Here is a 25,328-nt window from a genome sequence, read left to right on the forward strand (position 1 = left end):
GACCTGACTCTCCCCATTAACTATGTGACCTCACCCCAACCCCACTTCTTAGACAGGGGACAAACATGCATTCCAACGTAGCGAAATACTTCCATGACGTGTTTCATCACTACCCAGCAGTCGCTGCCGAGCCCTACAAAAAGATGGCCGACTGACAGTTCGCTGGCATCAGCCCGAGCGCCTCACGGCCTCTCCACCCTTTATACCTCCATGCCCGCCCCACACCTTGCCACACACTCTCAACACTTCTCGTCAGCTATTTACTACCTTTAAATGAATTTGATTAAATAATTGGATAATCCAATAAGGTCATATAGCGTTAAGATTGTTTTGATTTTAAGATATTAACAAAGATTTTGTATTTAACCACGACACTTGACAACGTTGTATTCCAACGTTGTCATTCTACACATCCAAAGCCCAGCTTGCCCAGGTCACTTCTCTAAAGGTCATGGAAGGCAAAGCAGGTGGGCCTGTAGCAGTCACCGCTCGAATCGCGTGTTCCTTCCCCTCAGTGACACAAGAAAACGGGGTGCTGCAAAGAGAGACTAAGATTCTCAGTGTTTTCATGTAATGTCCATCGTCACTGTGTCTGTCAGTCTGTCTTGTCGCGTCTTCATCGTTAACTTTCCTTGTATTCGTTTACCTTTGACTGTCCGTCCACGTTCTCTTGTTGTCCACCGTTACACATTGTTATACACATACACCAACACTTAAATGTTAACCTACACAAACAACATTCACACAAACGCATACCCACACAAACACCTTTTTTTTGTGTTGTGTTTGTCTTAATGATTTGTTGTATTTTTGTGCAATAAAGCAACCCTAACGGATACTGAGTTTCATTATCCGTGAACCGACTAGCACTTATAACACTCGCTACCACCAACAATTGGTGACCCTGGAGTGTTGCTATGGTTCAAGGTGGCTTATAGCCGGTGCCGTTTTAAGGGCACTCTCTCCTAGAGTGGAGGACCTGGGCAGGGTAACTTGTCCATTCGTCCGCCCTCTCCTGGGGCAAAAATCCTCGCCTCCATTCGGGGTTCGTGGGGCTGAGCACTCAGGTCGGGAGAAACATTACGCCATAGGCGTAGTTGCCACCTTCAGGGTTTTCCCCCGCCCTCCCCTAGGCGCCTTCTGCGCCTTCCCCAGGCACCCTCTGTGCCTTCCCCAGGCACCCTCTGTGCGCCTCTTCCAGGCACCCTCATGTGCGCCTCTTCCAGGCACCCTCATGTGCGCCTCTTCCAGGCACCCTCATGTGCGCCTCTTCCAGGCACCCTCTGTGCGCCTCTGCCAGGCACCCTCTGTGCGCCTCCTCCAGGCATCTTCAGCGCCCTTCAGGCATCTTTTGTGCCCCATGGTGCTTCTCCCGTCGCTCACCCACCCACCCCCACCCTTCCTCCTCCCTGCTTTTCTGCTGGTCCGGCGACTGAGACACGCACATCGTGTGACACTACACAGACTCAGTGAACACTCAAACACAGTGCGACATATTACTGAGACACACAGTGCCACACACTCAGTGTACACGCCACACAGACTCATTGTACACGCCATACAGACAGTGTATACGCCACCACACACCGCAGACTCAGTGTACACGCAAACACAGTGTGACACCCCACTGGGATTACTAGCTGCCCCCTGGATTAACCACCGCCTCCTGGATCTACCACCGCCCTCTTGGATTATCCTACACTTGTGGATCTATGTGTACAGTGCAGTGTGTCCAGCAACAGTTCAGTGCAGCAAGTCCCCAGCAACAGTTAGTGTCACAGTGTTCCCACTAAGTGTACAGTGTTGTTTTACAGTGCTTTCTTGGACACTGGTTCACTCCCCGGGCCACTGAGGTCCCTAGCACGCGTCAGTGCCTATACTACACGCAGTTCGTTCTACTCTCACGGACTGCCGTGGCTCCTGGCCCGTTGTACGCCAGCGCCCTTGCCAACACCGTTCAACTTCACCATGTCTGACGACGACAACTCTTCCGCTGCGGCGGCGGTGTCCTTCAAAGCGCCGCCCTTCTGCTCACAGGACCCGTCCATATGGTTCTCGATTTTGGAGTGCGGATTCAAGACCGCCAAAATTACTAACAGCCTTACTCAGTACACTCACGCTGTTAGCCTCCTGCCCGCCGACGTCCTTCCACAAGTCTCTGACGTCATCGCCTCAGCCTACAACTCTGATCATGCCTATGAAGACCTGAAGACTGCCCTACTCCAACGCCTTCAGTCTTCTGTCGCCACCCGCCTCCGTGAACTCCTCTCCAAAGAAGAGTTGGGTAATGAGAAACCGACGGACCTCCTACGCCGCATGAAGCAGCTGCTCGGCGAAAAGTACCAGTCTTTCGACCCAGACTTGTTCAAACAGCTGTTTTACCAACGTCTGACCCCAGCTGTCCAGCGCAGCCTCTTCAGCGTTAAGGACGACCTGAAGCCCGACGCCATTGCCAAGTTAGCAGACGAATTCATGGCAACTCTACCTGGACCGGTAACTTCCTCAGTGTCTTCCGTCGTCTCCGAAAGGACCACTCAGTTTGACGAACTCGTCAAGCAAGTCTCCTTGCTCGCGACGAAAGTCACCTCTCTTGAGGAGCGGCTCGATCGCCGCCGCTCTCGCTCCCCCACTCCTCACCGACGTCGGCGCCGCTCCCGTTCGAAAAGCCCAGGACTCTGCTGGTACCACAAAAACTTCGGCGAGAAAGCTACGAGGTGTACCACCCCGTGCACTTACAAGGCGTCAAACTCCAAGGACGAGCACTAGTGCAGCATAGCGCTCGTCATCAACCCTCAGCGCTGCTCCACCTTCATGATTGCCGTTCCAACACAAAGTTCCTGATTGACACCGGCGCTGATGTCAGTATAATCCCAGCAACCGCCAGTCAGCGAACTCTACCTCCACTCTTGCACCTGTACGCCGCCAACGGTACCAAAATACCTGTCTACTCGCGACACACCATGCAAGTGGACCTTTACCTACGACGTTGCTTCGAATGGACCTTCTACGTCGGGAACGTCTCGCAGGCAATCCTCTGAGCTGACTTCCTAATGCACTTCAACCTCTTAGTCGACGTCAAAGGACGGAGGTTGGTTGACCCGCTCACTTCAATCTTCTCCAATGCTCAACCAGCACCAGGTGACAGCTCGCAACTTGCCGTCGTTCACAAGGACCACCAGTTCGCCGCCCTGCTCAAGTCCTTTCCCACGCTGACACAGCCCTATTCAGCCAGCCTGCCCGTCAAGCACCACGTTACGCATCACATAGAGACTACAGGACCTCCAGTACACGCCAAGGCCCGTCGCTTAGCTCCTGAACGCTACCGTCAAGCCAAGGCAGAGTTCGAGTCCCTGTTGCGTCAAGGTATTGTACGGCCCAGTAGCAGCAACTGGTCATCAGCCCTCCACGTCGTCCCCAAGAAGAACGGCGACATACGTCCCTGTGGAGACTACCGAGCCCTTAACTCGCGCACCAAGATGGACAGATACCCGGTGCCAAACATCCAGGAATTCTCGTCTCAACTTGCTGGTTCCACCATCTTTTCACGTGTGGACCTCGTCAAGGCCTTTCACCAGATTCCAGTCCATCCTGACGACATACCGAAGACTGCCGTCATCACGCCCTTCGGTCTCTTTGAATACGTCAGGATGCCGTTTGGACTCATGAATGCGGCCCAGACCTTTCAACGCTTCATCGACGAAGTTCTCCGCGGCTTACCCTTCTGCTTCGCCTACATAGACGATCTACTCATCGCTAGCCCGGATGAAGCCTCTCACAAACAGCACCTTCACCAAGTCCTCACCCGCATGCAAGACTACGGAGTACAGATCAACGTGGACAAGTCTGAGTTCGGTGTTACTTCCCTCACCTTCCTTGGCCACACTGTTACTCCAGAGGGCATCGCTCCACTCAACTCAAGGACTGAAGCCATCCAGCAGTTCCCGACAGGGCCGGATTTGCCAATAGGCAACATAGGCCATTGGCCTAGGGCCCACTGGTAACTGAGGGCCCACTGGGGTCCTGGGGACTTAAGTTGTGGTGGCCCAATGGTCGAGAGAGAGAGAGAGAGAGAATAATGTTCGTTAACCTTCAGCACCTTGACCAAAAATCCACATTCATCAACTTTTGTGTGTCATTCATTCCACAAAAATTAAATTTACTGACTCACAATGCAGGTTGCTCTTTTGAAACTGCCGCAGTCACCAGACTCGTACTGTGTGTGGCAGGGTTGCCATGTTTGTCCTTTTAAGGACAGTCTGTCCTTTTTTGAGCCTGTTTGTCCTCAAGTTTTCTTGAAAAAAGGACAGTCAAAATCTCTCTCACACACACACGCACACAAACAACACACACACAATATAAATATATATATATATATATATATATATATATATATATATATATATATATATATATATATATATATATATAGATATAGATATAGATATAGATATAGATAGATAGATAGATAGATAGATAGATAGATAGATAGATAGATAGATAGATAGATATAGATATATAGATAGATAGATAGATGACAAAAAGAAATGTATCACTCGAACTCTATTTTCATGTTATATTTTCGTGATGACTAACATTTGTGCTTTCCTAAGGCGATAAAATAGTACTTAGAAACAAAACACATATAAATAAATGCTTTTGAGATCTCGGAGCAGTCATTCGAAGTTCTGTTTTGTGCGAAATGCAGAGACCGTTAACGATTTTTTTTTCGCACATACGTACTGTTATAATTTTCATCCCTATTCACACATTCGCTTATTGAAAAAAAAAGGTTTGGTCTCTCTCTTCACTACTATGAGAGGGTTTAAATAAATAAAGAAACTAATATCCTCAAAAGCTGTGTGTTGATTATATTATACTTCTATGCTGGGTGTAGTCTGTTTAAATTTAAGTTTAACTGTAATTTTTCCATTATACCTCTGTTTAAGAACAGGTTCTGCACAAAATAAAAATTATATATATATATATATATATATATATATATATATATATATATATATATATATATATATATATATATATATATATATATATATATATATATATATATATATATATATCTATATATATATATATATATATATATATATATATATAGTATTAAGGGAATTTCCTGGACTGAAGCCATCCAGCAGTTCCCGAAGCCGTCCACCCAGCGCCAACTCAAGGAATTCCTGGGTATGGTTAACTTCTACAACCGCTTCGTCCCACACTGCTCTCTCATGCTCCAGCCCCTCTACGCCATGGTGAAGCCCTGCAAGCGTGGCCAGTCTGTCACTCTCGCCTGGACTCCGAACGCTGACGCCGCCTTTCTCGCTGCTAAGAAGGCTCTCAGCGACACAGTCATGTTGTCCTTCCCTGCCCATGACGCGGAGATCTCGATTGCAACAGACGCCTCCGACACTGGGACTGGTGCTGTCCTTCAACAGTTCGTCGACAACGCCTGGAAGCCGATCGCCTTCTTCTCCCGTAAGCTCTCCAAGTCTGAAGCCAAGTACAGCGCTTACGACCGGGAACTTCTCGCCATCTTCAAGGCTGTCAAACGTTTCCGCTACTTCATTGAAGGCCGGCGTTTCCACGTGTTCACCGACCACAAGCCCCTCACTACAACTTTCCTGAGGAACAAAGACTTATACACCACGTCAACTCCGCCACATGGACTACATCTCGCAGTTCACCACTGACATCCGGTATATCAAAGGTGCAGACAACGCTCCAGCTGACGCCCTCTCCGCAACATTACCGCTGTGACGTCCTCTTCACTTGATTACGCCGCCATAGCCGCCGATCAGTCCGGCGACGCAGAGCTGGAGAGGCTTCTGAACAACCCGGCGCTTAAAGTGAAGAAAATCACACTCCAGGCACCAAGGTCCTCTCTACGCTGACGTCTCTACGGCCACCATCCGTCCCTACCTGCCACAGCGACACCGCTACCAGGCCTTCCGTCAGCTTCACGACCTCTCTCATCCTGGCATTCGAGCCTCGCAGCGCTTGATGACGTCCCGCTTCATTTGGGAGGGAATTAACAAAGACGTCAGACTATGGACCAAAACCTGCACTGACTGCCAAGCCTCCAAGGTGACGCGACACACACACTCTCCACCCGGCACCTTCACGCCCGTCACGGAGAGGTTCGACCATGTCCACATCGACCTTGTTGGTCCCCTGCCGCCCTCCGCAGGCCACCGCTACATCCTCACCTGCGTGGATCGTTTCACATGCTGGCCTGAGGCCGCCCCCATCGCTGACATCACTACGGACGCCGTCGCCCACGCCTTCATTGCTACTTGGGTCTCCAGGTTCGGCGTCCTCTCAGCCTCACCTCAGACCGCGGCGGCCAGTTCGAGGCTAACGTGGAACAAAGTCATGACCTCCTTGGCATCCGCCGCTACAGAACGTCAAGTTACCACCCGCAGGCTAACGGCATGGTCGAGCGCTTCCATCGGCAGCTGAAATCCTCCCTCATGGCATCCACCCAACGCGACAACTGGTCCCTGGCTCTTCCCTTGGTCCTCCTCGGCATCAGGTCCTCCCTGAAGGAAGACCTGCACCACTCCTCGGCTGAACTAGTGTACGGCACCAACCTCCGGCTCCCAGGCGAACTTCTGGCGCCCACACCTGACACCGCCCCCTGCGGCGTCCAGGACTTCGCCGCCCGCCTCAAAGGTGCCATGAGGAGCCTCCAGCCGGTGCAGCCTCGCTCTTCCCCGAAGAAGACCTTCGTCAACCAGGACCTCGACACCTGCACCCACGTCTTCGTGCGCGTGGATGCCGTTCGGCGGCCCTTGCAGCAGCCCTACCAAGGACCCTACCGCGTCCTGAGACGGACCAGAAAGACTGTCACGATAGACAGACTGGGTTCTCAGGACGCGGTCTCCGTAGACAGGGTCAAGCCGGCTTACCTACTGGCCCCAGACCAGGCGCCCCATCTCTCCGTCGCCGAAACAACACCATCTGCACCACTCCGCACCAGGAAGATATCGTTCCTTCTATGAAGTCACTGGGGGGGAATATCTGTAGCAGTCACCGCTCGAATCGCGTGTTCCTTCCCCTCAGTGACACAAGAAAACGGGGTGCTACAAAGAGAGACTAAGATTCTCAGTGTTTTCATGTAATGTCCATCGTCACTGTGTCTGTCAGTCTGTCTTGTCGCGTCTTCATCGTTAACTTTCCTTGTATTCGTTTACCTTTGACTGTCCGTCCACGTTCTCTTGTTGTCCACCGTTACACATTGTTATACACATACACCAACACTTAAATGTTAACCTACACAAACAACATTCACACAAACGCATACCCACACAAACACCTTTTTTTTGTGTTGTGTTTGTCTTAATGATTTGTTGTATTTTTGTGCAACAAAGCAACCCTAACGGATACTGAGTTTCATTATCCGTGAACCGACTAGCACTTATAACACTCGCTACCACCAACAGGCCCATGGGTGGCCCGCTCCCGCCTTTGCCTCTCCCCTCCCTCCATCTCCCTGCCTCTCCACGTCGTTAGCTGCTCAACCGCGGGAAAGAACTCATTTACAAAGTAAACAAGTACTTTTTAGACGAAAAAAACAACAGAGGATTTATCATACCACTCACAAGAGTAACTGCAAGAACAGCGAAAGCCACTAATGTTAGTGCAAGAACTATTGAAAGAGTCTGCGCCAAACTGAGGAGGAGATAGAGAAGGAAAAGGATTAGAGAATGAAAGGAGGATTAGGCGGAGAACAAATATAATTATAGTCGGAGAACAAATATAATTAAGAGGAGGCCGGGACTATAAAACTATAGATTCTGGGAGTGGCCTCCTTTCCATAAGCTAATCCGCTTAAACCTCAATTTCTCTTTTTTTTTTTTTTTAATTTTATGGAATGTACCAAATATATGTTGTCTTATAGGCAGAGAGAGAGAGAGAGAGAGAGAGAGAGAGAGAGAGAGAGAGAGAGAGAGAGAGAGAGAGAGAGAGAGAGAGAAGGAACACAAAGGGAACACAAAGGGAGAACAAACCTGCTGGTCCTTACGAGGTTGTTTGTGACAAGCTACACTAACTATCTAATCAAAGGTGGAAGATGAAGGACAGCAAAGGCGAAGGCTCCTCCCCACTCTCCCATCCCTCCGCAGCCAAAGCTGGCAGGAGGAGGAGGAGGAGGAAATGAAGGGAGGTTAATGGTGGTCCAATTAACACCTTGACTCTAATCCCACAACTGGAGACAGATGTGGCAGAGTGGTACGGAAGGAGAGACCCCCGCAGAATCCCCCCAATCCACCAGTTTCTCCTGGATTGAATTTAAACAAGGATCGAAGACATTTGTGCCTTATCTCCCCTAAATCTGCTAACATCAGTGAAATTTCAGGCGTCACGCCGAGGGAGAAACATGGTGTAATTATGGCGAGACATAGTGTAACTGTCGCGTTGCTGAGGGTTGTTAATCAGCTTTCTTTGATTATTGTGAGAACGGCGAATATTTATAATGAAATTAAAATACCAGTAGCTTTGTTTTGATATTAGAGGCCCGCCAAGAAAATCGGTTTCATGCAAGCTTTATTTACAAATACTTGTGTATTCCGTGACGTCACCATAGCATTTTTAGGCCCTTCAAAGTATTTTGGGGCCTAGACTGACTGTTCTCCCTCGCCCAAGGCAGAGGGAGCGAACTCACTCTGACACGAGCCATCGCCGCTGACAGGTGAGGAAGGAGCCGTTCTCAGTGTTCAACATACTTTGGCTATAATAATATATCCGAGACTCTGACGCGAACCATCGCCACTTCAGGTATGCTGAAGGCAAGCCTGACATGGCAGGCTTGGCGTCGCCAAGATCAAGTCCAACAAGACCGTAAACACTTTTGAAGCTGCGTGTGGCTGGGTTGGCAGGATGTGTGAAGAAAGGAAGGAAGGAAAGGGCAAAACGGTGGTATGTGTGATTGTGTGTCCTTCTCAGGGGTAACAATGGTTAAGCGCAAACACACTAGTTTAGTTAGGGCTTAAGGTGTTAAGTGGTGCAGAGTCAGATTGGGAGGCTGTTTCCCTGTACTAGGGGTAACACTAGTTATGTTTCTCCCTGTTTGTCGGTGTTACCTATTCTCATGTCTTTATTTTTTGCATGTTAGTTTAAGCTATTAATGTTGACCTGTATGCGGGGGATATTTACAAATGTTATGAGGGATGTGAAATTGTCTCAAATGGTTGGACCCTGTCCCTAGACTCTTAGTTAGTCCACCATCAGAAACTCCGGAAGAAATCTATTTACCTCAAGTAATGCTCTTTGAGTCAAGTTACCCTTATTAGTTGGCAGATGCTAATCAGGTGTATGATAAGTCCTTTATAATACTTGGTGAGTAAACTACTAATTTATCTCGGGTTTAAATGGTCAACAATTAATTCTACTAATTTGAGGTATATTGAACCCAAATAATTAATGAGTGCCCATGAACGGCACCACACCACCAAACTTCCTTATCTATATCTAACCTCTAATTAAAGGCATCTCGTCCTCAACAAGTCCCCAGGTAGTGTGAACTTTGCCTGAGTCTCCAAGATGCCAGAAAACCAACAACCGAAAACGTAATACTACCAATCCACCTCCTTATCCAACGCTTATCACCCGAAAATATGTCATCACTAATCTTCCTTATCTATATCTAACCTCTAATTGAGGGCATCTCGTTCCCAACAAATCCCCAGGTAGTACAAGCCTTACCTGAGGGCCCCGGACATGATGCAGGCCACAAATACTCCGGGAACGCCCGGGATGGAGCTGAGGCGGTCCATCACATAGTAGGGAAGGATTTGGTCTTTGGATTCCACGAGGCCCGCCGCGAGAGGGTCACAGTCGACATAGGTGGCAAAAAGAACCAGTCCTGAAGGAGAGATTTTTTTTAAAGAGGAAGGGGGGCAGCTCAAGGGACAAAAACAAGAATCATAGAAGCTCCCTAAGCACCGCTCCAATAAAAATAAAAAAATAAATAGTGAACTGAAGAAAGGACTAATTTTGGATGGAGAGGTGCCTTGATACTCCCTTCCTGGAAGGGTTCAAGTCGTAGGCAGGAAGAAATAATGAGGAAGGACGACTGTTGAATAGTCTACCGGAGTGAAGATGCTGGTTAACTCTTGCAGAAGTGATTAGGATAGAATAGGGATGAGTTAGAGTAGAAAGTCAAAGATTGACCAAACTGGCCTTATATATTGTTCAGGGTAAGGACTTTTAAGATCTTTTTCATTTACTTATTATAATATAACAAAGGAGAACATAAATATAGTTACCTGTGAGGGACAAGAGTGCAGAGAGGAGGAAACCGTAGGGAAGTAAGAGAAAAACTGATCTGCAACGAGAGAGAGAGAGAGAGAGAGAGAGAGAGAGAGAGAGAGAGAGAGAGAGAGAGAGAGAGAGAGAGAGAGAGAGAGAGAGAGAGAGAGAGAGAGAGAGAGAGAGAGAGAGAGAGAGAGAGAGAGAGAGAGAGAGAGAGAGAGAGAGAGAGAGAGAGAGAGAGAGAGAGAGAGAGAGAGAGAGAGAGAGAGAGAGAGAGAGAGAGAGAGAGAGATTTACATAGATTTACATAAAAAATCAGACCACACAGACCCCATGGTCCAGACTAGGTGGTCTGTCCTTAAACCTAAGTGATTTTATATTAATCAGGTGGCTCCAAATCGTTGCATTTCAATTCTAGTTAATATTAAGTTCAAGGAAGTGACGGTCGAGTTTGTTTTTAAAGGAGTCAATCGTGTTACACTGGACCACTGAAGGTGGGAGCTTATTCCATTCTCGCACTACGACGTTGGTGAAGAAAAATTTGGTGCAGTCTGAATTTACTTGTCTACATTTGAGTTTTATGTCATTGTTCCTCGTACGCAAAGTGTCATCGATCATAAACAATGTTGATCTGTCTACATTCGTGACACCATAAGTATTTTAAAACATTCGATCAGTTTTCCTCGGAGGCGACGTTTCTCAAGAGAGAACATGTTAAGGGTGGAAAGTCTTTCTTCGTAGGATTTGTTGCGCAAGGAAGGAATTATTTTTGTTGCCCGACGCTGAACACCTTCTAATTTAGCAATGTCCTTTGCATGGTGGGGAAACCAAAACTGTACCGCATATTCCAAGTGGGGTCTGACTAAACTATTGTAGAGCGGAAGTATTACATCTTTATTCTTGAATAAAAAGTTTCTTTTAATGAAGCCCAACATTCTGTTCGCTTTATTTGCTGCATCGATGCATTGATGTGAGAATTTGAGGTTTGACGCGATTTTGACTCCCAGGTCCTTAATGCATTGAACATTTTTGAGTTTAACGCCGCGCATTTCGTAATCAAACTTCTTATTTCTTGTTCCGACTTGAAGGACCTGGCACTTGTCTACGTTAAAGGGCATCTCCCATCTATCCGACCAAGCTGAAATTTTGTGCAAATCCTCTTGGAGGCTTTGCCTGTCTTCGTCAGTATGAACCGAGTTACCAATCTTTGTGTCGTTTGCAAATTTACTAATGCGATTATTGAGTTCAACCTCCATATCGTTGATGCAAATAATGAAGAGCACTGGGCCAAGAACCGTGCTCTGAGGGACGCCACTAGTGACCGGCGCCCACACCGAGTTAAATCCGTCAATCACCACTCTTTGCTGTCTGTTGCTCAACCAATTCGCGATCCATTGGTGTACTTGACCGTCAATACCTATTTGCTTTAATTTGTAAAGTAATTTATGATGTGGGACTTTATCAAACGCTTTCTGTAAATCAAGATAGACTACGTCCAATGGTTACGTCATAAACTGAGAAGAGGTCGTTATAAAAGGTCAATAGGTTTGAAAGGCAGGATCTTTTGCTACGGAAGCCATGCTGTGAGTCCCCAATTAATGAGAGAATCATTATATATTATTTAGACTATCTTTCCCTTTCTTCCTATTTTTTTTCATTTTCTTTACTTTGTTTCATCAGTTTCCTCATTTTTTCTCTTTTTCTTAATTCCTTTTCCTTCCTTTCTTTCCTCTCATCAGCTCTTCTTCTTCTTCTTCCGACAGTTACAAATTGACTACTACTACTACTACTACTACTACTAGTACTACTACTACTAGGACTACTACTACTACTACTACGTACTACCATCACCACCACTATAAATACTCACATATAGACGTGTTTGAGGTTCTTCATGCTGGAATATCGTTGAATGGCGGTCTGGGAGCAGCAATACGTGGACAGGGTGTTCAGAAAGCCAGCCCACGCGAGACCCCACACCGTATGCCTCTCGAACATGCTGACCTGCCAACTTATAAACAAACACTCACTCGTCAGCTGGTATTTGTTTGTCTGTGGGTATGGTACTGGTTGATGTGTCATCTATGGGTCGTTTTCTTGAAAATTTCGGGGCCTAAACACCCCCTTTCGATATGCTTGACCTGCTATCAATCACTGCCAACTATCAATCAATCGTCACCTGGTATTTGTTTATTTTTTTTTATTTTTAACGTTTCCGCTTATGGCTGGGGTAGACTTTCTTGGTGGGCCTGATGGTTGGCACTAGCCCGATGTTTCGCCATCTTTCTTGGCTCATGCTGTCCCCCGGAGCTCAACATTGGCTCTCTCTTTTAGAGAGAAAATCTAGAGTCCGGGTTGATAAGTGGTCTTCAGGACAACATATGATAGTCTTGGCCACTCGGCGGTGACTGAAAAATCCCAGCTTGTGGCACCGGGCGGGGCGCGAAACCGCGTTCTGGACGTATTCTTAAACGTTTCAAGCTTTACATACCCACGTTTAACAAGGGTTTCATAGAAGGTTTGGTCATATCTACTCACGAAAGCGGTAACCGATATGTCGTTATATGGGCTGTATTCCCCCAACATAACTTTACCTGTTGTTACTCATTAAGTGGCAAGAAAGGATGATTCTTACTTGTTAATCTGCGGCCCTGCCCTCTCATGCTTCACCGCCACCTCCCACACCTTCGCGAGGCCGCCCACCTCCGTCACACCGCTCACGACGACCACGATGAGGCCACCGAAGAGCACGACGAACTGGAAGGCGTCCGTCCACACCACCGCCTTCATGCCGCCCTGGGAACGATAGCAAGAGCATCGAAGTATATTGAGAGAAGAAGGTCTGTAGTGTATGAAATGGAAGAGTAAGTACGTAAAACAAATTAAAATGATGGCGTGATAGACAGAACTGGAAGGCGACCGTCCACACCATCGCCTTCATGCAGCCTTGGAAACACGAGCGAGAGGAGAAGAGAGAGAATAATGGCGAAAGAGAATAACGTTCGTGATAAATACTGTAACTGTAACAATAGGGCCTACTATGCCTTGAAACGAACAATTGCCGTGTATAGTGAGGCCACAGTGCCCACAACCACGATGGAGAGCCAGATGGGGAACTCCGTGACGGCGGCGAGGGCGAGGGCGGGCGCGTAGATCACCACCGCCTGGTTGAGCAAGATCTGGAGGATGAAAAGCGCGCTGCCCACCCGACGCGCCCATAGAGACTTGTACCGCATCTCCAGGTACTGAAAGAGTAGAGAAGAGGCGTTAGGTACTCGTGCGAGGGTGCTAAAGCCTCGTGGGTACACGTGTGTCAGCTTGCTCTCAGTGCTTCGGCGCTTTGGCTCTCCTTATCTGCTTCTCAGGGGTTCCTGAGGCTGTTCTGTTGCTGTAGTGCTGCTGCTGTGACTGAACAACACCTACTACTACCCAACACTCTGCTCTGCTAAGTGTTATTTCTGATACATTACATTCCATCACCCTCACCCTAACACACTTCCTTTCCCTTGCTGTACTAACCCCATACATCTCACAACTTCACAGTGCTGCACGCAAGCTACTTCTAAACGTTCTACACGTATTTTTTTCCTATTAATTTTCCAGGAAGTGTTTATATTAGATACTGTTTCAGGCTGTAATTTTCCTTGATAAACGGAGATTTCCAGGCCACCAGACACCTCCCCGCTCGCCGGCCGTATTCTTCTGGGAGTCTTTGTTTCATCTGGGACCCTTTATTTCACTATACGCTCCGCGGAAGGATCAGCCAATATGCCCTCAAATTTGAAACGTTGTTTTAATTGTGGCCTTCGCCAAGCTCCGCAATACTTTAGGACAAGTAACGGGACAAGCGAGACTTGCCGTTTCTGCGTCAAGGCAGGGTATGATGAAAGAAAAATCAAGCACCTGGAATCCACGATCCACTCGTTTACACGGAACATTAAATATTTGGCGGAGCGAGTCACAGCGTGTCGCGGGTGTTCCTGCTCATCTACTCTCGGGGGTACCTCACCCCCACTTCCTTCCACCCCTGCTTCTCCCATACAACAGCAAAACACGCCGCTCTTCTCCCGCCTGCCTGCCCCTCCTCGCGAGTGTCTGTTCCTTTCACTTCTCCCTCCCCCTGCATCTCCCTCTTCCTCTCCACTCCTTCCGCCGCTTCTCCCCTCTCCTCACCCGCCATACTTCTCTTCCCTTTTGCCTCCGCTGACTCTCATTCAGCACCCCCCTCTCCCCTTTCCTCCACCTCTTCCCCCCCTTCCGGCTCTTCCTGCTCTTCCTCGCATTCTCTCTCCTTGTCCTCCATCATAATTATCACCTCCCCCCTCCTCTGCTACCGCTACCTCCTCTTCCTCCTCCTCCTCCCCTAGCTCCCACCCTGTCCCCTCCTCCACCCCACCCCCTCTTTCCCCTCCTCCCCCGCCTTCCCCACCATCTCCTCCGCCACCTCCGCCACCACCTCAGCCACCTCCTCTTCTCCTCCTTCCTCTTCGACGTCATCCCCCTCCTCTCTCTCCTTCTCCCACTCATCGTCCTCCTCCTCCTCCTCCTCCTCCTCTTCCTCCTCCTCCTCCCCTTCCCCTGTTGCCGCCCCTCCCTCTCCTCCTGTAGCGGCTTCCCTTCCGTCTACTGACACAGTTTCTAAGAGGAAAGTCCTGGTGGTAGGCGACAGTCAAGTCAGGTTCATTGACAGTTACTTTTGTTCAAGGGATAAGGAAAATAGGCTTCGAGTGTTTTTTTTTTTTTTTTTTTTACAGCAAAGGAGACAGCTCAAGGGCACAAAAAAGTAAACATTAATAAAAAAAAAAGCCCGCTAATCGCTGCTCCTAAAAAGAATCCAAAGAGGTGGCCGAAAGATAAGTCAGTTTCGGGAGGAGAGGTGTCCTGATACCCTCCTCTTGAAAGAGTTCAAGTCGTAGGCAGGAGGAAATACAGATGAAGGAAGATTGTTCCAGAGTTTACCAGCGTGAGGGATGAAAGAGTGAAGATGCTGGTTAACTCTTGCATAAGGGGTTTGGACAGTATAGGGATGAGCATGAGTAGAAAGTCGAGTGCAGCGGGGCCGCGGTAGGGGGGGAGGCATGCAGTTAGCAAGTTCAGAAGAGCAGTCAGCGTGGAAATATCGATAGAAGATAGAAAGAGAGGCAACATTGCGGCGGAATTTAAGAGGTAGAAGACTATCAGTATGAGGAGGAGAGCTGATGAGACGAAGAGCCTTTGCCTCCACTCTGTCCAGAAGAGCTGTGTGAGTGGAGCCCCCCCACACATGAGATGCTTTCCTGGGGCAGGCATACAGCACGTATCTGACAGGATGGAAGAAATTTTAACAGGGGAGGGGACACACCATATCGTCTTCTGCAGTTTCGGAAGTAATGACATCGGTATAGTGGGTAGCGAAAAGATATTTCGGAGCTTCAGGAAATTGTTTGCTAAAGTGAGAGACTTCGGAGGGGTGCCGGCCGTTTGTGGTGTTTTCCCGAGGAGGGGGGTAGGTGAGGGATGGCTTTCCAGAGCCTTAGCAATAAACAGCAGGCTGGCGGCCCACTGTAAGCGAAATGGTTGGCTTTTCCTTGATAATTGGGACCTCTTCTACGATAAAGGCACCTTGTATGCCAAGGATGGGGTGCACCTGTCACTCCAGGGGGTGGAGGTTCTCGCAGACTCCCTCGAGCGATCACTTAACACCCTTCAGGATTTTTTAGAGTGGGCGAGGGGGTAGGGCCAATCATCAGTGGCTATGCATCGCAGACTGGGCCTAGGGGGCGCAGGAGTAATGGAGAGGATGTAAGAGAGGATGGGCTAACGGCTTATTACACCAACAGTAGGAGTCTCAGAAACAAGATAGATCTACTGAGTGGGAAAGCATGTGTCGAGAAATTCGACATTATAGCTATCACGGAAACATGGGCGGATATGCAAACAAAAACTTCATGTCGGAGTATGAAATAGATGGTTATCAGATGTTTCACAAAGATAGAAAGGGAAGAAGGGGAGGGGGGGGGGGCACTTTATGTTAAAGATACACTTCAATGTTCCGCTAACAACTCTGTTCAAACAAAATATGGCGACTCAGAATCAGTTTGGGTGGACGTCCACAAAGGGAAAGACAAACTAATTCAAGGGGTTCTTTACAGGCCACCCAACCTTAGCAGGCAGGACACTGATATATTGCTCCAAGAAATAGGCAGGGATAGCAGGGGCAAAAATGTCTGCATAATGGGGGATCTTAACTATAGGAATATAGACTGGGAAGGCGTGGTGGGTGATCTAGAATCTGAGGATTTTCTGAAAGTAATACAAGATGATTTTCTCTAGCAGACAGTAACTGAGCCCATTAGGGGTAACAACATTCTAGACTTGGTCTTAATTAACACCGAGAATATGATCAGCGAGCTAGATGTTGGGGTAGAATTAGGTGGCAGTGATCACAAGGAAATTAGGTTTAAATTAGACTGGGCAGTGACCCATGAACTCAACCCTGTGTTGGTGCCTGACTTTAGGAGAGCTGATTATGAGGGGCTCAGAAGACACCTTGAGGAGGTAAATTGGGGAACCTCAGGGCTGGATGAGGGCCAGATCTCAGGGATGGAACCGGAAAGACAGGGGAACAATGTAGAAATGACCTACAATAATTTAGTTAGAGTAATTGCAGAGGGTCAGAGACAGCATATCCCTTACCAAGCACGTAGGAAGGAAAATAACGACCCCAAATGGATGACCCGCAGACTTAAGCACGAGATTGGCTTGAAGAGAGGAATTTATAGAAAAATAAAGAACGGAGAAACCCACCTCAGGGGTAGGTATGCTGAGCTAGCCAGGTCGGTGAAGAAGAACATCCGCCTAGCAAAAAGAAATTATGAGATTGGGGTAGCCAACGAGGCCAAGAGCGATCCCAAGGGCTTCTTCAAATTGTACAGAACGAAAACAAGGGACAGAATTGGACCGTCGAAAACAAACACGGGTGAGCTCGTTGAGAATGGAGAAGATACGAGTCAAATAATGAATGACTATTTCCTCTCAGTTTTCACGCTGGAAAATCTAACAACCATTCCGGAGAGAGTTCAGGTATATGAGGGCGAAGAGAACGACAAGTTGAGGGATGTGATCATACTAGGTAAGTAGTCCAGGATGAAATTAGTAGGTTGAAGAAAAACAAATCGCCGGCCCCAGACAAAGTATTCCCAAGGGTTCTGAAAGAGTGCAAATAGGTCCTTAGTGGCCCTCTTACCGATATCTTTGCAAATCAATGGTAAAAAAATCTGAATGGGGCAGTGTTACGAGTGGAGTCCCACAAGGGTTTCGCTGTCCTCCTCCTCTTTTATTATTATTTACATCAATGACTTGGACAAAGGAATTAGTAGTGATGTCAGTAAGTTCGCAGATGATACCAAGATCGGTAGAGTAATCCAATCAGACAGGGACGCTACCGTTCTCCAGGATGAGCTTGACAGACTATATGATTGGGCGGGGAAGTGGCAGATGGAATTCAATGTCGGGAAGTGTAGCATTTTGAGTGTAGGCATAAATAACCCCTCACACAATTATATATACTCCTTAAATGACACTCCTCTAAGCAGGTCTGGGCGTGAGAGAGACTTAGGAGTTCTAGTGAGCGCTGACCTCCGTCCTAGGGCTCAATGCATTCAGGATAAAAATCGGGCAAACAGAGTACTTGGTTTCATCTCAAGGAGCGTAAGCAATAGGAGCGCTGAAGTCATCCTCAAACTTTACCAAGCACTAGTTAGACCTCATCTCGATTATGCAGTTCAGTTCTGGTCCCCCTACTATAGAATGGATATCAAGATGTTAGAATCTGTACAGAGGAGGATGACAAAGATGATTCAGGGGGTAAGAAACTTGCCTTATGAAGACAGGCTGAAGCACTAAAATCTACATTCTCTAGAAAGGCGAAGGTTGCGAGGAGACTTGATCGAAGTCTATAAATGGATGAAGGGCTTTAATAAAGGGGATGTCAATAAGATTTTGATAGTTAAATAACCAGGTAGGACGCATGGCAATGGTTTTAAGTTAGACAAATTCAGATTCAACAAAGACATAGGCAAGAATTAGTTCACCAATAGAGTGGTGGACGAATGGAACAGGCTTGGGAGCCATGTTGGGGGTGCCAATACCATAGAAACATTCAAGATGAGGTTAGATAAAGCCATGGATGGTGAGGTAAGGTGGGGTTGAGTGTACAGGAGCTGCCTTGTATAGGCCAACCGGCCTCTTGCAGACTCCTTACGTCTTTATGTTCTTATGTTCTATAGTCCATTCCACCTCAGGCGACAACGAATACGAAGAAACTTCAATAAAATGAGGAAGCGTTGTTGAGTGCCCGCTCTCCAAAAGGTTTTGCCCAACGCCCATCGGGTTAGCTGTAACCAATCACCAGCAACAGAGCGGCTATGATCTTCCTTCATAGTCTTTAGAACATAAGAACATAAGAACATAGGGAAACTGCAAGAGGCCGGGTGGCCTACACAGGGCAGCTCCAGAATCCCCCCCACTACTCACGGTGGGTGAGGTGTAGTTACAGGGGTTACAGGTAGAGGCTTGATCCTCGTTATACCGGCAGTACCCAGGCACGCATCCAGCACCCCGTCACCTTACTGCACACACACCTCACTGCCACCTGTCGTCCTCGTCCATGTAGCTATCCAGTCTACTCTTAAAACAAGCTATCGTCCCTGCACTTCGCTTGAATCATTGTTACCTGAGGTGGAATAAACTATTACGTCTATATATTCGCCGGCACGACTTGTACCGCATCTCCAGATGCTGAAAGAGGACAGAAGTGTTCGATACAAATGCAAGGGTGCAAAGCAGGGTTTTTGATTTTTTTTTTTAAATAAAAAAATCGGATTTTTTTTATTTAAATCAGATTTTTTTATTTATTTAATTTTTTTTTTATTTCATTTATCTTATTAATGAAAATAAGTAAAGGAATGTAAACCTCTATATTCTCTACATTAGTTTAAAACACATGTTGGAGTATTCTTGTATCATATTCCATTATCATAACTAACCTGGCTGGCTGTGTGAGCCAGTCCTAAGACTGACCAGCCACAGCCAGCCAGCCATGGTTAGCACCACACCACGACTCTGTCTAGTCTCTTAACAGTCTTACCAGATCATGTCATGTTTTTGGACATGTTCTGACTGAAATTGCACAAAGAAAAATGACAGCAGCTTCAAATGAAAGTATCAGAAAAGTCAATGGATGATCCATGTATGTATGTGAAGTGATTCGTTGAAAAATAGGGGTATATATTTCAAATATTTCCTTTACTGCCACTTCCTATAGTTGGTGTTTTTTGTCCCTTTTAATATCTTTTCTTTAGTTCATTTGAGTGTTTGGAGGGACCCAAGACTACTCACATGCTGTCCTGATGATTGCCTATCAACCCGGACTTCAGCGAAACTCTCTAAAGAGGATCAAATGAAGCTCCGAGAAGGAGGGGGGGGGGGGGGCGGATTAGCCAAGCAAGATGGCGGCACTATAAAACAGTTGCCTGCGTCAACAATTGGCTGGGGCCAACCAAAAGAGTAAAGATGGGGGCATAAGCTATAGATGAGTGTGGCCGCGGTGCTCATCTCCGTAGCATTGGCCCTTGAGCCTGTGGTAGGAAGAACCAGTTAACTCTACACTATGGACCGGAAACTTGCCCCGGCCCTTGTCATTAAGCCGCGAAATTTGGAAAATCAACCACTTTGGTGCGAGTCGCCATAACTCCCTTATTTCTGGGGCTACAGAAATGTTGTTGGTATCAAACGACGGCAAAATGAAAGGGCTATATTGGTTTAAAAAGCGACCGGGCTCAAAAACCGACTCGAAAGGGTAAAAAATCGAGTAAATTCGCAAAAAACGACAGAAAAAAAACTATTTTTGAGTTGCCAACCTTGAAACCCACTCATTTTTTGAGAATTTCAATAAACTTATTTAACAAATACTTTAGCCCTACCAATTTGCTTTCCAATATGATGCTAAACATTTCCCTACTCCCAGTAGTTTCGTCGCTAGAGCCCGAAACGTAAACCCTTTTGAGAGCGATTTTGACGTTTTTGTCTAGTGTGGCATTGCTATTGCCTCTAGAAGGCTGTAATTTGGCATGTAACCCCTCTTAGCAATGTAGTTTGACCTGCTCGAAGGATTTTTTGATAGCTGGATTCCAAGTTTGTCGTCGAGCCGTCACAAAATAGCCTGTTTTTCGGCCCTTTTGCCGCGATTTGGACACGTCCTAGTTTTTTGCTTATAACTTTTTATTTATTTATTTAGTGCTTTCCAATTGTTTTTCTGATTATTAATCTATATTAATAGAGGTTTCATTTGCCACCAAACACGCCTTCCTAGCTTCATTAGTTTTTGCTCGAGCTTGACCAGAACTCGCAACAAAAATTCGCCGAATCTGATTCATTTCACGCGCCGCGTCGAAAAACCTTCCTGACGCCACAAAAATTTAATATATCTGCATAAAAAATCATAAATGAACACTTTAATATGTTGACTATCTTGTATTACAGCCATTTTAAGATATCTATATAAAATGTTACTATTTTTATATAATCATTTCAATATATAAATCAACCTATATAAAGCCTTATTATACATGTTATTTATATTTTTCTTTTAGTTTCAACCATATTTCTTCCCATTTTACATAATTAGTAGAGTTAGGTGAGAGATAAACAGCACAGATGTATTTAGTCATTTTAGTGATAAAATGAAAATGAAGTCTTAGCCAGATGGTGGAAAATTCTGAAGAGTCAAGGTCGTGGGCACGAGAGCAAGTGATGTCGTTGCGCACGTAGGCGCAACATTCAGCCTTGGATTGAAATTTAGGATAGAGATAGTAGGAGGGAACAGAGTAAAGAATGCTGTCAGTAGCCTCAGAAACCTGTGTTTCGGTGAGGAAGAGAAGGTGAGGTTTAGAGGAGAGATGGTGTTCCACAGAATGAAAATTAGAAGGAAGACCGCAAATGTTGCAGAAATTGATAAGAAAGAGCTTCGAGGAGTTATCAAGACACCTCTCAAGTCACCAGCCAGAAGGGGAGTCCTCCCTGGGGGAGTTTGTGGTCCCATCCCCCTAGGCGGGGACTCCGAGGCAGGGTAAAGGTGCGCCATTTTGAATTTTGAATTTTGGGAAAAGGTGTGTACGTTGTGTGAAGGTAGTGTAGTGTGGATTGAGAGAGGCTTTATCTTTAGAGAGCATGCTGAACTACTCTCTGGTGTTGATGAGACAATAGGGAAACGGTTAGTGAGGACATGGGAAGGGTCTTTGGAGGTCTTCAGCACCCTCCTCACTTCCCATATATACCTCACCGGGAGTGGCTTGCGCCCGTTTCGGTAGGTGTCCTCCTACCTCCTCCAGCCGAGCTCTACTCAAGCTCATCCCTATATATACTGTCCAAACCCCTTATGCAAGAGTTAACCAGCATCTCTATTCTTTCATCCCCTTCACTGGTAGACTCTTGAACAGCCTTCCTTCGTCTATATTTCCTCCTGCCTATGACTTGACCTTTTTCAAAAAGAATGTATCGGGACACCTCTCCATCCAGAGTTGACCTCTCTTTTGGCCACTTTATAGTTTTCTCTTTGTGGGAGCAACAGTTAGCGGGCTTTTTATCAACAGATTGTCCATCTTGTTGCTGTTGTTCTCTTCAAGTTGTTTTCCTGGCTTACCCATGCATTGTAGACATAACATTGTATAATAACATTTGTTAGCCCTGATGAACCCTACAGCATGGCATTATAAACAAAGTCAGCTTTTTTTAATTTCTTTATTTTTTATTTTTTACGTCTTGGCCTGTGGCGTCGGTAGGCCTTTATAGCAGGGCCTGATGGTCGGCCCCAGCCCGTTGTGGCGCAGGCAAGTATTTATAGTGGCGCCATCTTTACTTTTCAGCATTTTCCATTTGAGACCCTAAGTTTTTTTTTTTTTTTTTACAACAAAAGAGCCGGCTCAAGAGCAACAAAAATTATGTATATATATATATATATATATATATATATATATATATATATATATATATATATAAATATATATATATATATATATATATATATATATATATATATATATATATATATATATATATATATATATATATATATATATATATATATATATATATATATATATATATATATATATATATATATATATATATATATATATATATATATATATATATATATATATATATATATATATATATATATATATATATATATATATATAACAAAAGCCCGCTACTTGCCGCTCCCACAAAAGAAAATAAATAAGAGTAGCCAAAAGAGTTCAATTTCGGATGGAGAGGTGTCTCGATACACTCTTCTTGAAAGAGGACAAGTCATAGGCAAGAGGAAATACAGACGAAGGAAGGCAGTTCCAGAGTTTACCAGTGTAATGGATGAAAGAGTGAAGCTGCTGGTTAACTCTTGCATAAGGAGCTTAGACAGTATAGGGATGGGCTAGAGTGGACAGTCGAGTGCAGCGGGGCCGCGGGAGGGGGGAAGGCATGCAGTTAGCAAGTTCAGAAGAGCAGTCAGCATGAAAATATCGATAGAAGATTGAAAGAGAGGCAACATGGCGGCGGAATTTAAGAGGTAGAAGACTATCAGTAAGAGGAGGAGAGCTGATGAGACGAAGAGCCTTAGACTCCACTCTGTTCAGGAGAGCTGTGTGAGTGGAGCCCCCCCCCCACACATGAGATGCATACTCCATACGAGTTGCATAATATAGATTGTTGGGGGGGTGTTGGAGGGTCATGTGACGCCGATCTAGCACAGTTTCTGTGCTATTTACATTTTTTTTTTCTACATTTTCTTTTTGTTGCTATTTACATTTTTTTTTTCTACATTTTCTTTTTGTTGCCTCTCTGTGCTGTAAAAAAAAAAAAAAAAGATATCCTGCATCCCTTGTATGTCGGTAGATGTGATAAGTGAGATAACCTGCACCCCTTGTATGTCGGTAAATGTGATAATTGAGATAACCTGCACCCCTTTTAAGTATGTCAGTAAATGAGATAACCTGCATCCCTTGTATGTCGGAAAATGTGATAAATGAGATAACCTGCACCCCTTGTATGTCGGTAGATGTGATAAATGAGATAACCTGCACCCCTTGTATGTCGGAAAATGTGATAAATGAGATAACCTGCACCCCTTGTATGTCGGAAAATGTGATAAATGAGATAACCTGCACCCCTTGTATGTCGGAAAATGTGATAAATGAGATAACCTGCATCCCTTGTATGTCGGAAAATGTGATAAATGAGATAACCTGCATCCCTTGTATGTCGGAAAATGTGATAAATGAGATAACCTGCATCCCTTGTATGTCGGAAAATGTGATAAATGAGATAACCTGCAACCCTTGTATGTCGGAAAATGTGATAAATGAGATAACCTGCACCTTCTATGTCGGAAAATGTGATAAATGAGATAACCTGCATCCCTTGTATGTCGGAAAATGTGATAAATGAGATAACCTGCATCCCTTGTATGTCGGAAAATGTGATAAATGAGATAACCTGCATCCCTTGTATGTCGGAAAATGTGATAAATGAGATAACCTGCACCCCTTGTATGTCGGAAAATGTGATAAATGAGATAACCTGCACCCCTTGTATGTCGGAAAATGTGATAAATGAGATAACCTGCATCCCTTGTATGTCGGTAGATGTGATAAATGAGATAACCTGCACCCCTTGTATGTCGGTAGATGTGATAAATGAGATAACCTGCACCCCTTGTATGTCGGTAAATGTGATAAATGAGATAACCTGCACCCCTTGTATGTCGGTAGATGTGATAAATGAGATAACCTGCACCCCTTGTATGTCGGTAAATGTGATAAATGAGATAACCTGCACCCCTTGTATGTCGGAAAATGTGATAAATGAGATAACCTGCATCCCTTGTATGTCGGTAGATGTGATAAATGAGATAACCTGCACCCCTTGTATGTCGGAAAATGTGATAAATGAGATAAACTGCATCCCTTGTATGTCGGTAGATGTGATTAATGAGATAACCTGCACCCCTTGTATGTCGGTAAATGTGATAAATGAGATAAACTGCATCCCTTGTATGTCGGTAGATGTGATAAATGAGATAACCTGCATCCCTTGTATGTCGGTAGATGTGATAAATGAGATAACCTGCATCCCTTGTATGTCGGTAAATGTGATAAATGAGATAAACTGCATCCCTTGTATGTCGGTAGATGTGATAAATGAGATAACCTGCACCCCTTGTATGTCGGTAGATGTGATAAATGAGATAACCTGCACCCCTTGTATGTCGGTAGATGTGATAAATGAGATAAACTGCATCCCTTGTATGTCGGTAGATGTGATAAATTAGATAACCTGCACCCCTTGTATGTCGGTAGATGTGATAAATGAGATAACCTGCACCCCTTGTATGTCGGTAGATGTGATAAATGAGATAACCTGCACCCCTTGTATGTCGGTAGATGTGATAAATGAGATAACCTGCACCCCTTGTATGTCGGTAGATGTGATAAATGAGATAACCTGCATCCCTTGTATGTCGGAAAATGTGATAAATGAGATAACCTGCACCCCTTGTATGTCGGTAAATGTGATAAATGAGATAACCTCCACCACTTGTATGTCCGTAAATGTGATAAATAAGATAACCTGCACCCCTTGTATGTCGGTAAATGTGATAAATGAGATAACCTGCACCCCTTGTATGTCGGTAAATGTGATAAATGAGATAACCTCCACCACTTGTATCTGAATAATGGGGTCCATTTCTTCCTTGAATTTGGCCATTTTCCTATAAAATCTGCTGTCAAAGAGTCTTGCCTGGACAAACTAGGATATAAACAATTCTACTTTTGACCTGTTCCGCTTTGTATCTCTTCTTAGGTCCTCCTTGGTACTTCTTTACAGTAACTGACTAGATGCTTCACTTAGTTACTCTGTGATAGTAAACATTGGGTTCCGCGCAAGCGCAGATCAGGATCGGACGGACCAAATCAATGGGACAAAACTCGACGCCACACCGGTAAAAAACATCCAGAAGGTGAACA

General features: G+C 45.7%; 2 protein-coding genes across 5 annotated transcripts in view; both read right to left on the reverse strand.

The window, feature by feature from the left end:
* LOC126997918 (sodium-dependent multivitamin transporter-like) overlaps positions 1–25,328 on the reverse strand; it is a 33,860-nt gene that overhangs the window by 6,522 nt on the left and 2,010 nt on the right. For both annotated transcript variants that reach the window (XM_050859140.1, XM_050859141.1), the window contains exons 4-8: positions 13,320–13,508; positions 12,899–13,059; positions 12,134–12,274; positions 10,278–10,336; positions 9,715–9,874 (exon numbers count right to left, since the gene is read on the reverse strand). In XM_050859140.1, coding sequence (XP_050715097.1) covers positions 9,715–9,874; positions 10,278–10,336; positions 12,134–12,274; positions 12,899–13,059; positions 13,320–13,508 — 710 coding nt within the window. The remainder of the gene's footprint in view (positions 1–9,714; positions 9,875–10,277; positions 10,337–12,133; positions 12,275–12,898; positions 13,060–13,319; positions 13,509–25,328) is intronic.
* Positions 22,520–25,314, reverse strand: LOC126997919 (uncharacterized). 3 transcript variants are annotated; one of them, XM_050859144.1, is made up of 3 exons: positions 24,385–25,314; positions 23,713–24,342; positions 22,520–23,462 (listed from the first exon to the last, which is right to left on the reverse strand). In XM_050859144.1, exons 1-3 carry the CDS (start codon positions 24,598–24,600, stop codon positions 23,100–23,102), a joined length of 1,209 nt encoding a protein of 402 aa, XP_050715101.1. In that variant the 5' UTR covers positions 24,601–25,314; the 3' UTR covers positions 22,520–23,099. The 3 variants fall into 3 exon arrangements, with proteins under 3 accessions (XP_050715101.1, XP_050715102.1, XP_050715099.1); XM_050859145.1 differs by having other exon boundaries at positions 23,755–25,314; XM_050859142.1 differs by having other exon boundaries at positions 23,713–25,314.

Source organism: Eriocheir sinensis, chromosome 13 (genome assembly GCF_024679095.1).
Source record: "Eriocheir sinensis breed Jianghai 21 chromosome 13, ASM2467909v1, whole genome shotgun sequence".
In the NCBI taxonomy this organism is placed as follows: Eukaryota; Metazoa; Arthropoda; class Malacostraca; order Decapoda; family Varunidae; genus Eriocheir; species Eriocheir sinensis.